Source organism: Anopheles gambiae, chromosome 3, assembly GCF_943734735.2.
Source record: "Anopheles gambiae chromosome 3, idAnoGambNW_F1_1, whole genome shotgun sequence".
Classification (NCBI taxonomy): domain Eukaryota; kingdom Metazoa; phylum Arthropoda; class Insecta; order Diptera; family Culicidae; genus Anopheles; species Anopheles gambiae.
This window is the reverse complement of record NC_064602.1, coordinates 70,852,248-70,864,346: the sequence shown is the minus strand read 5'-3', so window position 1 is coordinate 70,864,346 and position 12,099 is coordinate 70,852,248. Positions and strand designations below refer to the sequence as shown.

General features: G+C 47.6%; 4 protein-coding genes across 5 annotated transcripts in view; 3 read left to right on the top strand and 1 right to left on the bottom strand.

The window, feature by feature from the left end:
• Window positions 1-7,956, bottom strand: part of LOC1271033 (glutactin) — a 37,293-nt gene extending 29,337 nt beyond the window's left edge. Inside the window, exon 1 of the mRNA XM_061653709.1 lies at window positions 7,937-7,956. The gene's annotated coding sequence lies outside the window, so the exon portion shown is untranslated. The remainder of the gene's footprint in view (window positions 1-7,936) is intronic.
• Window positions 9-3,299, top strand: LOC133393277 (esterase E4-like). Of its 2 annotated transcripts, none has more exons than XM_061657495.1 (6): window positions 9-356; window positions 970-1,439; window positions 1,497-2,015; window positions 2,091-2,468; window positions 2,533-2,845; window positions 2,908-3,299. In XM_061657495.1, the coding sequence occupies exons 2-6, from the start codon at window positions 1,065-1,067 to the stop codon at window positions 3,075-3,077; spliced, it is 1,755 nt and encodes a 584-aa protein (XP_061513479.1). In that variant the 5' UTR covers window positions 9-356; window positions 970-1,064; the 3' UTR covers window positions 3,078-3,299. The 2 variants fall into 2 exon arrangements, with proteins under 2 accessions (XP_061513479.1, XP_061513478.1); XM_061657494.1 differs by having other exon boundaries at window positions 46-540.
• Window positions 3,610-6,088, top strand: LOC1271040 (esterase E4). The gene is made up of 5 exons (XM_061657493.1): window positions 3,610-4,105; window positions 4,433-4,948; window positions 5,017-5,391; window positions 5,460-5,790; window positions 5,868-6,088. The coding sequence occupies exons 1-5, from the start codon at window positions 3,737-3,739 to the stop codon at window positions 6,050-6,052; spliced, it is 1,776 nt and encodes a 591-aa protein (XP_061513477.1). The 5' UTR covers window positions 3,610-3,736; the 3' UTR covers window positions 6,053-6,088.
• Window positions 7,957-8,297: 341 nt separating the features above from the next.
• Window positions 8,298-10,956, top strand: LOC1271041 (GPI mannosyltransferase 4). The gene is made up of 3 exons (XM_309785.6): window positions 8,298-8,589; window positions 8,670-9,609; window positions 9,666-10,956. The coding sequence occupies exons 1-3, from the start codon at window positions 8,445-8,447 to the stop codon at window positions 10,609-10,611; spliced, it is 2,031 nt and encodes a 676-aa protein (XP_309785.5). The 5' UTR covers window positions 8,298-8,444; the 3' UTR covers window positions 10,612-10,956.
• The last annotated feature ends 1,143 nt before the right edge of the window (window positions 10,957-12,099 follow it).

Sequence of the window (12,099 nt, the reverse complement as noted above, 5' to 3'; positions counted from 1 at the left end):
TAATAAGACACAAGCAAGCAATAGTCTAGACTCTAGAGAACTTAACAGTACTTATCAATCGGTATAGACAAGTCCGGTACCAAAAAGAGATAAAGAATGATACACGCAGCTAAGGTGCACAAATGACAGAGGGTCGACATAACTCAATTGCCGGAATGAATTTTCATCTTTCCCTAAGCAATCCTGCGAGGACTATAGTGGTGAACTGCACGATGTGTTTACTACAGCTGCAGCAACCCACAACAATGACTAATGTGGAACGCAGGTAATCGTACTGTCGCGAACGACGACAAGCGAACCATAATTATGCTGAAAGATCAGACACGAAAGGGAAAAACAAGCATGGTTGAACAGCGGTGAGTTCAATCAATAAATAATAAATCCGGACAATTTATGCCCTATCATGGAACCAACCGGTTGGATAAAAACGAATGAAGTACACACCAATGATTTAGTTATTAGCGAACCACTTAACAGCTAGCACATTTTCCTACCAAAACAGACAAGACCTTTCGTGAAAAGAACATTAACTCATCTACCGTAAGTGCTGATGATTATTACAACAGGAATTAAAGTCATTTTTGCAGTAAGCTTACACCCTATGTGTAGTGAATTTATTAATCAAAGCAGTAACAACGGTGGATAAAATCTGAATCTCATATCCGTCACGAAACGATTAGCGCATTCTCGATACAACTTCTTCGAGTAAACGATCTGCCGTAATCACAATCACAGACAATTTCAATAGATAAACACGCGTGTGCAACTGATTAATCTACACGCTGCTTGTGTTGTGCTGCACGTAGTGCAGCACACTTTCCGTACCAACCCATCAACGTTATCATTCACCTCGTATCAAAAGTCATTCGATATCGCTTTCCATCAAATGAGAATAAACAAAACCTAGATAACTGTTCACCCTTGCTACTATTTGTAACTTTTTTTTTACAAATTTCAAAATAAAAACAGCAGTTTGAGACACGATCGCGCTCAGTAACCTTACAAGAAGAGCAGCCCGATGGACTTAATGCAGTGCAGAATATGTTAGTAACAAGTGTTTGAAGATGGGATTACCGAAGAAAGTGACGAAACGCAGCGTGTGTAATAGATGTTTTCTATTAGTGGTGACGATTGCCTCGATCATCGGCACATCATTTGCACAAGATGATCCAGTGGTAAACATCCAGGGTCTAGGTTCTGTCATGGGAACCATGGGAAAGACGGCCTGGACTGGACGACCCATCTACCAGTTCTTCAACATCAAGTACGCCGAGGCTCCGGTAGGAGAACAACGCTTCCGTGCTCCTCTCAGTGTTCGTCCATGGACGGGTGTCATGAATGTCACCGCTCCTGGTCGTGGCTGTCCTCAGTCTCGCACAATCACGCAAGATGACCCTGATGCCGAGGATTGTCTCACGCTTTCCGTATACTCCAACGATGTAAGTAATTGGTCATGTACTGTTTGTGGACTCATCTAACCGAAATTCCTCCTTCAGCTTACGGCAAATCGTCCCGTCATGCTCTACGTCCACGGAGGTGCATTCGTGGTTGGATCCGCGGAGCGATTCGGACCTGAGTATTTGCTCGAGAAGGACATCGTCCTCGTCGTCATACAGTATCGCTTGGGTACGCTCGGATTTCTCTCTACCGGCACCGAAGCTATCCCTGGTAACGCTGCAATGTACGACGTGCTCGAGTCGCTAGAATGGGTATCCCGGCACAGTCGTAACTTTGGTGGAAACCCACTAGAAGTAACTATCTTCGGTGAGTCTGCCGGAGGACATGCAGTTTCCGCTATGCTCCATAGCCCCCGTGTTCGCGAGGGACTCTTCAAACGCGCCATCATCCAGTCCGGTACCTTGTTCATGCCCTGGGTCATCTGTCAGGATCCTACCGAGGGCGCATACGAGATCGCTCGTATTATCGGTTGTCCCATGACGACTCCTGCCGACATCGATAGCTGCCTTAAGGCCGCTTCAGTGCGGGATCTGGTTCAGGCTCAAGACCAACATAAAGTGAGCACTGCATTGACTTTCTATTCTCTTTCTATTACTCTATTGTTACGTTTTATGTATACATATTCCTCACAGAAAAATGAGTTCAGCTCACCAGGATATCCCAAAGTTGCTGGAGCTTGCATCACCGTAGGAGGAGCTCTTGGGGCCCAAAGCTTCATGCCCGTTCACCCCAGAGAGTCTACTTACTTCCGGAATATTGAGGTCATCTTCGGAATGAACTCCCAAGAGGGTCTTATCTTCTTCAACGAATACTTCCAATATGCTTTAGACTCCCAACCTATTCAATTCAACTCTCACTGGGACTTCCTGGAGTTTCTCAAGACCGTTAACATCAAGTTTGGATCTGGTGCCTTCGTCGATGCCGTTGTTGGCTATGAGCTCCTGTCCAAGGCCACCTGGGAGGAGATGGATCGTGCTAACTTCTCGGAGATAGTTCCTCTGTTCATTGATGTGAGTGATCATGATCGCTAGATGATCTTCCATTGCTTTTATAACCTTCAATTTCTTCCTCCAGGTTGCTGGAAACTTGGCCCTCAAGTACGGATCCGTTGAGGAGGCTAATCGATTCGCTAGAGCGCTTCCCGGGCAAGTCTACCTCTACAACTTTGACTACGTTGGTCCACCATCTCCAATGACTCCCGGATTCCCCTACGATTTCCCCAACTCAGTGGGTCATGGCGATGAGCTCAAGTTCTTGTTCCCCATGTCGAACGTACTGAACGAAGAACACACCCAAATGGCTAAGATCATGGTGGATCTTTGGACGTCCTTTGCGATCACTGGGAAACCTCAAGCCGGCAATGTCATTCCATGGCCACCTGTATCAAGTATGTACTAAATATGTCTAAAAATTTATTCAATTTTTTTAACATGTTTAAACACTTTTAAGGACCATTCGGACCGTACTTACGACTCGTGAACCCTCCGGAGCAGAAAGAGTACTTCGTCCATGAGCTTACAAACAGCGTTGTGAAGGCTAGACAGTCAAATGACAGCGTGCAAATGCAGTTATCTTTTCTAGCATGCCTGCTATCACTACTTACTGCATTGATATTGTAAGATACGATCCATCAATTCAACAAATAAACCTTATACCTATAAGTAGCGGTGTTCCAACTTAGATATAGGGCACGGTAAAACAAAACCATACCTATTAGTAATTCAATTTACGTCATTGAACGTGTGACTATTCGTAACACCAGACACCATGCCCCTCCCCACCGGTATCCAATTCCACCGGTACCCACCAAAAGAATCATAATAAAACATACATAAAAAGCATGTTCTTTTAGATTGATTGGCAGTTTACTGGTCGCACACCGTTATCGTTCTCGGCACGCGTTTTTTTAAACCTTCACCAGAGCACATTCCCGTCAGGCCGAGATGGATACGCGAGCGAATCAATGTCGCAAGCAGCCGGGTTGAAACACTTTGGCAACACACAACGATTCGAGCTCCCTATCGTTGTTGTTACTGCTATCTATCATTCTGCCGATATGATTCGTCATATACAAGCAACCGTGTTGAAGATTTAGGCGCGAGAAGTCACCGCTGCGTTGAGCTTACAAAAGGGACCACCCTGTCGGGGCCGTCGATTAGTCGTCGATTGCCTGTTGAAAGGTTCGCACACTGTCCTTCTTGGAGGTGTTTGTTGGTGCTGGTGGTGGTTGGAGGCTCACACAAAAAAGAAGAAGAACAATCAAAATTTAACAGTGACAATGCATGTGCAGTGGATTTCGGTCAGCTTGGTGGTGTTATCAGTGTGCTTGGTGCCTCTGTTGTACAGTGCCGGTGTTAGCGGTCAACAGAACTCGCCGATCGTAGTGATTGATGGGCTCGGTACGGTACAAGGAACACGGGGCCGTACCGCCTGGACGGATCGGGAAATTTTCAAATTCTACAACATCCGCTACGCGGAAGCTCCGATCGGCCAGCAACGGTTTCGCAATCCAATTCCCGTGAAACCGTGGAGCGGCGTGTACAATGCAGCGCTCCCGGGGAAACCATGCCCCCAGATTGGCATGAACATGAGCACCAGTGATTTAGCGGCCGAAGATTGTCTCACACTGTCGGTGTATACGCAAAATGTAAGGGCCAGTAATGGGAGCAAATGGGGTGAAAATGTGAACTAACCTAGGTTTATACATTGAGTGAGCATTATTTACGCGAAAACGCGATAACTGGGACATAATATCAATTTTTGATAATCCCCATTAATAATCTATTGATAAAATGGAACGTGTAAGTGATTATTGAGCTAGCCAGAGTGCCTAAAATCGACACAAATGCGTCCTCTACAAATCTCCAGAGCTCTTTCCATGGGCAATTCCGAATCTCATGAATAGTTTATGAAACATGTGTCGAGAAAAAACAGCACATTACTAATACCATTACCCATTCCTCATCCAACCCAGGTAACTGCCAACCGTCCCGTGATGGTGTTCATACATGGTGGCGCGTTCGTCGTCGGGTCCGCCTCACTCTACGAACCGGACTATCTGCTCGAAAAGGACATTGTGCTGGTGTCAATCCAGTATCGGCTCGGTCCGCTCGGCTTTCTTTCCACCGGTACCGCCAACATCCCGGGCAATATGGCCATGCTCGATATGATCACCGCGCTGGAGTGGGTTTCGAACAATATTCGCTTCTTCGGCGGCGACCGTACCTCGGTGACGGTGTTCGGTGAGTCGGCGGGCGGAGCAGCCGTATCGGCCCTGCTGTACAGTCCAACGGTGCGGGAAGATCTATTCCACCGTGCCATCATACAGTCCGGGTCCATCTTTTCGCCCTGGGCGACTTGTAAATCACCAAAGGAAGGGGCGCTTGACATTGCAAGGCGCGTCAACTGTGATCGACCGGTGGAAACGATGGAAGATTGTTTGCGGAATGTGCCGGCGCTAAGGCTGATGGAGGCGTACGAGGAGCACAGGGTAATACAATGGCTTTATCTAAGAATTTAGAAAGGAATAACCATCCTCATCTTCATCACGCTCCACAGAACACACAGTTCAACATTACCGGCTATCCGGACGTTTCCGGCGCGTGCATCGTCATCGGCGAAGCTTCACCGTTCATGCCGAAGCACCCGAAAACGCTACCGCGCAGTGCATTCCGCAATGTGGAGCTGCTGGCCGGTACTACCGCACAGGAAGGGCTCATGTTTTGGGAAGGCGTGTACCGGTACGGACTGTCCTACCGGCCGGAAACCATTCAATCCTCCTGGGACCTGCTGCAGCTCATCGACACCATCAACGAGCGGTTCGGCGCGAGCTCGAACGATGGTTCGCACACGTGGCATCAACTTTTCAGCACCTTCCTCACGACCGAGATAGACCGGGCCAACTACACCGAGCTGCTTCCCGGACTGGTGGATGTGAGTATACAAAGAGCACAGCTTTCACTGAAATATATCTTTCGCTAAACACACTCTTCCAAACACAGATCTGCGGAAATCTTGCCATCAAAGCGCCGGTCTTGCAGGACGTGACACGATTCGCTCACGCTAACCCGGGCAAGGTGTATCTGTACAGTTTCGATTACAGCGGCGTACCGTCCATGTACAACTTCTCCTCCACGGACGATGAGTTCAAGTATCCCTACCACAACAATTCGTTTCACGCGGAAGATCTGTTCTATCTGTTCCCGCTCGGGCAGCGTCTCAATCCGCGCGATACCGAGATCGCAAAGGCAATGGTCGATCTGTGGACGTCGTTTGCAGTCAGTGGACGCCCTGCGGCAGCAGCATTAAAACAGAGCTGGAATCCCGTGTCGCGTGAGTAACGCTAATTGTGTGTGTATTTTTTTAGTTTTCTTCATTTATCTTGATACATCTTTTTTTCATTTCTTCAGATTTTAACGGTCCGTATCTAAAAATAAACGAAGCGTACGAGGAACGGCAAAACTATTTCAACGAATTCACCGCCTCCACTGATAAGGCCAGACAGCAGCGGTCGGCGGCTACTCTTTTGGGGCTTTCGCGGGCAACCATAGCCGTGGTAGCATTGCTTTACAGTGTAATTAGACACTTGATGTAATAAATTTAAAAAAAAAAACACTCACATTTCCCCTATAGTACAGACCTTGTGAGAACAATTTCAGAGAGAACTGGCTTAGTTAAGTAAAGTAGGAGCACAATAATAATGAAGGTTATATTATCCACAATGTTAAATATGTTACGCGATCTGGACCTTTCTACATCCATCTTTCCAAACTTCCAAACAACAACATGGTTCCGTACTCATGCGATCCACTATATGCAGTCTTATATGTTTCATTTCTTCACCCATTTTGAATCGGCATATCTGGTTGATTCCATTAACGGAGGGTTTTTAATCTGCATGAAGAACTTAATACATGGCCCAATTCTCAACTGGGCAATCATGTTTCCCTTATTTCTTCGATTCGATTTCTTCGCTCAGGCCTATATAACCGTCTCTATTGGTCTCCCCCATTGTAAAGCAGTGTCCTAAGTCCTTTATTATTTACTCTATTTATAAACGATGTCTGTAACCCAAGTATATGTCAAGGACCTAGGAGTTTGAGTTGATGTAGGTCTTACATTCACCATCCATATCGCCTCCCTGTATGCCTATGTAGCGTATAAGCTCGTAAAACGTTTGGAGTGTTGAAACAAGAATTGCTTGAGATATCTCCAATCCTCTTCGACTCAAGACACTAATCTACTCCTTGATCCGGTCGCTGTTGGAATATTGCTCGATAGGAATCTGGTCATCATCAGTCGCAAACTCTTCAATTTTTGCTGACGGGGAGGGGAGGGGGGGTGCAAATGATTCAGCGGGGCCCCCTTCGATCATCAGTCGCAAACTCTAAAATTTTTGCCGACGGGAGGGGGGGGGGGGTGCAAATGATTCGCCAACCTCGGGGCCCCATCGGCCATCCTTGGGGGCCCTTGTCGCTAGTACTCTGTCCATACGGCATACTATAGAATGGCGATCTACATCAAAGCCAGCCGATCCATTACCCAATCTTCCTTCTACGCTTCACTCCTTTTCCACTGTGTCGATGCACATTTGTTGCTCTCGTCGATCCCCTTGTATGTACCATCTAGTGCCCTTCGTATTAGTGCTCAATTATTCGTTCTCAAACGTCACACTGCAATAGGAGGCAAAGATCGTTTCCTATGTGCGTATGTTCAACTACACATCCTACCCTCATTGAATTCAAACTATCCTTATCATCCTTTCTCCCCCGTCTACTGTCCCTACACTCCTTGGACTATAATTATAGGGAGTTATGAGGTTAGGTTTGAATTACTTGGTTGAGCAGTAGATTTTGAACCAAATATGCATGTAGAAAAATTGAGTTTTTTTGCAACAATTTCAACGTTTCTTTGTGTTTATCAATACTGTTGTGTATGCGATGAGATTTTTGTCAAACGCAAGAATTCTTAGAACACTTTTATTTTACCTGCGCACCGTTGCTATTCACGTGGGTAGAGATCAGTTGTGCGTAATGTTTGTTAATGTACTAGCAAAAGATCAATGGCACGTCCCCAGGGTCTACGGAAAAGTCCCTTCATATGAAAACCTGCTTTCGTATGATTGCCTAGCCCCATTCGAAGGATCCTTGCAAACACCCCCAAGAGGAGGAGCCATAATGGATTTAGCACGTCCAAGTAATGGATCCAAATAATGGATTAAACCTTGAAACAGCCCTAGACATTCCTGCACTAGACCGTGTGTGTCCGATTAGTATCTAACAGTTGATGCCGGAAAGGTTTTCCAATTACTAATTCTGCAATAGACATTCCTCCATACTCATCGCACACTACATTACACTTTTTAAGGTTATCCGGTACCTCTCATACACACTTAATACGCAATACAAGAATAATCCTAGGGATATTTGGTAAAAATGTACATTGATGTCCAAAACCAAATGGAATATCTACAACTTACCTTAGCTATTTGCTTCGGAGGGAAACACGCACTAGGTTCACCTATTCTCATTCATAGATTCCGTGGAAAAAGTAGCCACATTGTTCAATGTGTATGCATCCGGTCACATCCACAAGGACGCCGATCAATCCCAGGGAAAACGAAAACAATAAATAAACATTTGAACGATAATTCATTTTGAAAAACAGTTGCTGCATAGTTTACCTACCTCTATTTCTTCACTTCTTTAGTGAAAACCCTAATTTTTCACAAGCTATTCTACTTTCAGCACCACCAAACAGTAAAGACCGCACATAACTCGCCTTCTCCTTTTCGCTGCAAACGAACAAACGTCAAACGTCGCCGTCGGTATGACGTTTGACAGTTTGCGCAGGGCGAAACAAAAAACGTAAACAAACACACCACATCAACATCACCGTCGTCGCTTTTCGGCGACTTTTCCGCACTTTTCCGCGGGCGCATATGTGTGTGTGTAAGTGCGTGTAGTGATAAAAGTACCATTTCCAATATGCAATTTCAATCAATCAAACCAAAAGATCCATCGCTAGTGTCGTACTTCATCCTATCGTTTCTTCGCATCGTGCTGGTGTTTGTGCCGCAGCTCGGCTACATCCATCCGGATGAGTTTTTCCAATCGGTCGAGGTGGTTGCAGGTAGTAAACACTGTCGTCGGTGTAGCTTTTCAAGGACGGTGCATTATCAAACAACCCCCCATTTTCTTTATCTTTCCCAGGCGACGAGTATGGGCTGGAGGTGACACGTACGTGGGAGTTCAACACAACCTTCCCGATCCGCTCGATGGCAATCACGTACTTTGGCCTGAAGGTCCCATTCTCCCTACTGCGCTTTGCCTCCATGTACAGCAACTACTATCTCGGCATCAATCTGCGCGGCAGCTACGTCACACTGGTCTTTCCCCGCCTACTAATGGTGGCGCTGTCGTTCGTGAACGACTGGAGCCTGTACCGGATCTGCCGGTCGTACGGATTGCAGTACCAATTCCGGCTGCTGACACTCGCCAGCTCGTACGTTATGCTCGTGTACGCTACGCACACCTTCTCAAACTCGATCGAGATGGCGCTCTGCTCGCTGCTGCTGTACACCGTGAGCGATTGTATGATCCACTCCAACACGGTCATCTATCAGCGCGAGTTTCTGGAGGAAAAGTACCGCAAGGCGCAGCGGACGGTGGAGAAGGTGCGGTTCTACAAGCTGAAAATGTCCCTCCCATCCCACTCGCTCAACCGGTGCGTGCTGATGGCGACGCTGTGCGTGGCCGGTGTGTTCAATCGACCCACCTTTCTGCTGTTCGGGATGCCGCTCGTCTTTCACTGGCTGTTGCGCGGCATGGGCACGAAAACGGTCTCGTTTGCGGACTTTAATCTGCGCATTATGATCTTCGTGCTGTCGGCCATCCCGTCGTTGGTGCTGTTCATTGTGATTGACTCCATCTACTATGGGTATTTGACGATGGCGGAGATCGAACGGCAGGAGATTGGCATCAACAACTTTGTCGTGACGCCGGTCAACTTCATCCGGTACAATATTATAGCGGAAAATACGGCCCAGCACGGGGTGCATCCGCTGTACACGCACGTGCTGGTGAACGTGCCACTACTGTACAACGTGCTCGGGGTGTTGGCCATCTTTTCGCTGCTCTCCATGATCTACCGGTAAGGTCCGAGCGTCCTTCATAATGATATACACTAATTCTAAACTTTCTTTGCAGCTTTGCCACCAACGACTACACCAGCCTTCCGCGAGCCCAATCCTTCGTCGGGCTAATGCTGTCGGCCATATTTTTCCCCATCATTTCCCTGTCGCTCATCAACCACCAGGAGGCACGGTTTCTCATCCCCATCACCGTCCCGTTGGTGCTGCTGCACGCCCCAAAGCTACAGGTGGGCCTATCCTCCAGCTACCCGTTCAAGGTGCCCTCGCGCTTCAAAGACTTCCTCTACCACAATCTACTCTGCCCGGCCGTTAGCCCCAAGTATTTGCTCAAAATCTGGTACACAGCCAACGTCATCTTGACCCTGTTCTATGGCTTCCTGCACCAGGGCGGTGTGTACCAGCTGGCCGAATACTTTAGCCGCCAGGTCGACGTGCGCTCCTCCAACGTGCACATCCATCTCGTCACCAGCCACATCTACAGCGTGCCGCAGTGCTTTGTCGGGCTGCCCAGCACGGAAACGCTGCTCGTCAACCCGGACAATGGACAGAAGTATCGGCGCACGAAACAGTTCTTCCTGTACGAGTACGGTTCGCTCGAGCTGGAGCAGCTGTACCGCAAGTTGAAGCTGCTGGTCGACGTGTGCGAGATGCGGTCGATCAGTGCCAACCAGCGGTACCGGCTGTATCTGGCCATCCCGTCCAGCCTGTCGGAGCGGCTGAACGATATCTTTCAGAACCGCAGCACGGCGGCCCTGATCAAGCACAGCCAGGTGCGCGTGTTCTATCCGCACCTGTCGATCGAAGCGATGCCGCAGGTGTTCGGGCAGCACCCGTGCGGCATCAACACGGACGTGGACGAGCTGGACGATACCTGCCCGATCTATGCGCTCGAGGACGAGCAGAATCCGTTCAGTGTGGGCCGGCTGCTCAAACAGTTCTCCTCCGTCGCGCACCAGTTCGGGCTGATTCTGTACCGGATCGAGGTGCGGCGCATTAAATAACAGCTACATTACCACCACCAGCCGCCGTACATGGCCGCAACCCGTGACGGGCGAGCGACGGCCTGGGTTTGGAGTGATACCCGAAGCTAGTCATCGCACACACGACGCATGTGTGTGTTTATTTCGTTTTTTTTGTTCGCCTTTCTTCTTCTTAGACAAGCAGCAGCACACGCGTACCGCGGTACTCTTTTTCCCAGAGCCGCTTTTCCCGAGCCATTCCAACCAAACCAAAAATGAAAAAAGGCACACAATGCACCCTTTTTGTATTGAGCATAATGTACACGTACAAACGATTTTTACAAAATAAAAACACATTATATAAGCTTGCTAAAACATACGATAAAACGATTGGGAACATTTGCAATATTCGTAACTTCGAATTCATCAGAAAGAATATTTTAATTTTAGGGATTTATTTACAGCGACATCAACGAAAAAAAATGTAGCTTTTACCAAACAATGTTTATTTATTTATTTATTTATTTATATAAAATTGTCCGCCAAAATGGCTTCACAAAGTGTGTACTTAATGCTAGTTGTAGAGGTAATAAGGTTGACGGGTACAGATACCATGGACTGGAGAGAGGATAAATTACGAAGACGTGTTCGAAAACGGGACAGTGGGACATCGAAGTCAAACAAGCGGTAGAAGTTGTTGAAAGCCGATACAGCTCGGAGAAAAGGATCGTTCGAACCGTAACGGGCCTGGCGGGATGGGATAGACAGGGGAGGTCTGTCACGAAGACGACGAGAGGGGGCATAGAGAGGAATGGCGGATGGAACGGAACAGGAAAGCTGGAGATAAAACTTGCACGGATGTGGGACTGTCTTTCTTCAATGGAGAGTAACCTAAGAAGACGACAACGGACGAAGGAAGGGATTGATCAGAACCGGGAAGAAAGCGTCGAACAGCTACTCGAGTGAACTTACGCTGGACACACTCCAGCCTGGCCGGCCATCGCTGTCAACGCCTAGAGAAAACCAAACAACAGTGGTGTATTCCAGGATAGGTCGGACCCAGCGGCAGTACAGAGACTTCAAGCATAATAGGGGATTGCGGATTTCGGACGCGAGTCTTATATTGAATCCCTAGGACTTATTGGCCTTTTTGATGACATGATCAACATGTGTATTAAAACTTCTCGTCTAGCCACACACCCAGATCATTTAGCGACGACAATACTCGACGTATAAGGGTATAGGGTATAGCGACATAGGGAGTAACTGAACGGAATCAACGCGGATCTGATAAACGAAATAACGCAACACTTATTTGGACAAAGGTGAAGGCCATTATTGTTACACCAAACAGAGAAGGAATTCACCACAGTTTCGAGATTACCACAGTCAGTAGACGAGGACACAGGGAGGAAAACCTTGACGTCGTCGGCGTACAGCAGACAGCCATCGGGAGAGGGAGTATAGAGTAGCTCGGAATCCGACCTACCCGATTCCGATTCCGTGTTCGGAATCAATTCCGGAGCCGAT

Excerpts from the sequence above, each read along its gene's own strand:
- LOC1271041 (XM_309785.6), top strand. The coding sequence starts at position 8,445 with ATGCAATTTCAATCAATCAAACCAAAAGATCCATCGCTAGTGTCGTAC. Across the intron at positions 8,590-8,669 it reads ATCGGTCGAGGTGGTTGCAG|GCGACGAGTATGGGCTGGAG; the intron begins GTAGTAAACACT and ends TATCTTTCCCAG. Across the intron at positions 9,610-9,665 it reads CTGCTCTCCATGATCTACCG|CTTTGCCACCAACGACTACA; the intron begins GTAAGGTCCGAG and ends CTTTCTTTGCAG.
- LOC133393277 (XM_061657495.1), top strand. The coding sequence starts at position 1,065 with ATGGGATTACCGAAGAAAGTGACGAAACGCAGCGTGTGTAATAGATGT. Across the intron at positions 2,016-2,090 it reads AGGCTCAAGACCAACATAAA|AAAAATGAGTTCAGCTCACC; the intron begins GTGAGCACTGCA and ends TATTCCTCACAG. Across the intron at positions 2,469-2,532 it reads TAGTTCCTCTGTTCATTGAT|GTTGCTGGAAACTTGGCCCT; the intron begins GTGAGTGATCAT and ends TTCTTCCTCCAG.
- LOC1271040 (XM_061657493.1), top strand. The coding sequence starts at position 3,737 with ATGCATGTGCAGTGGATTTCGGTCAGCTTGGTGGTGTTATCAGTGTGC. Across the intron at positions 4,106-4,432 it reads TGTCGGTGTATACGCAAAAT|GTAACTGCCAACCGTCCCGT; the intron begins GTAAGGGCCAGT and ends CATCCAACCCAG. Across the intron at positions 4,949-5,016 it reads AGGCGTACGAGGAGCACAGG|AACACACAGTTCAACATTAC; the intron begins GTAATACAATGG and ends CACGCTCCACAG.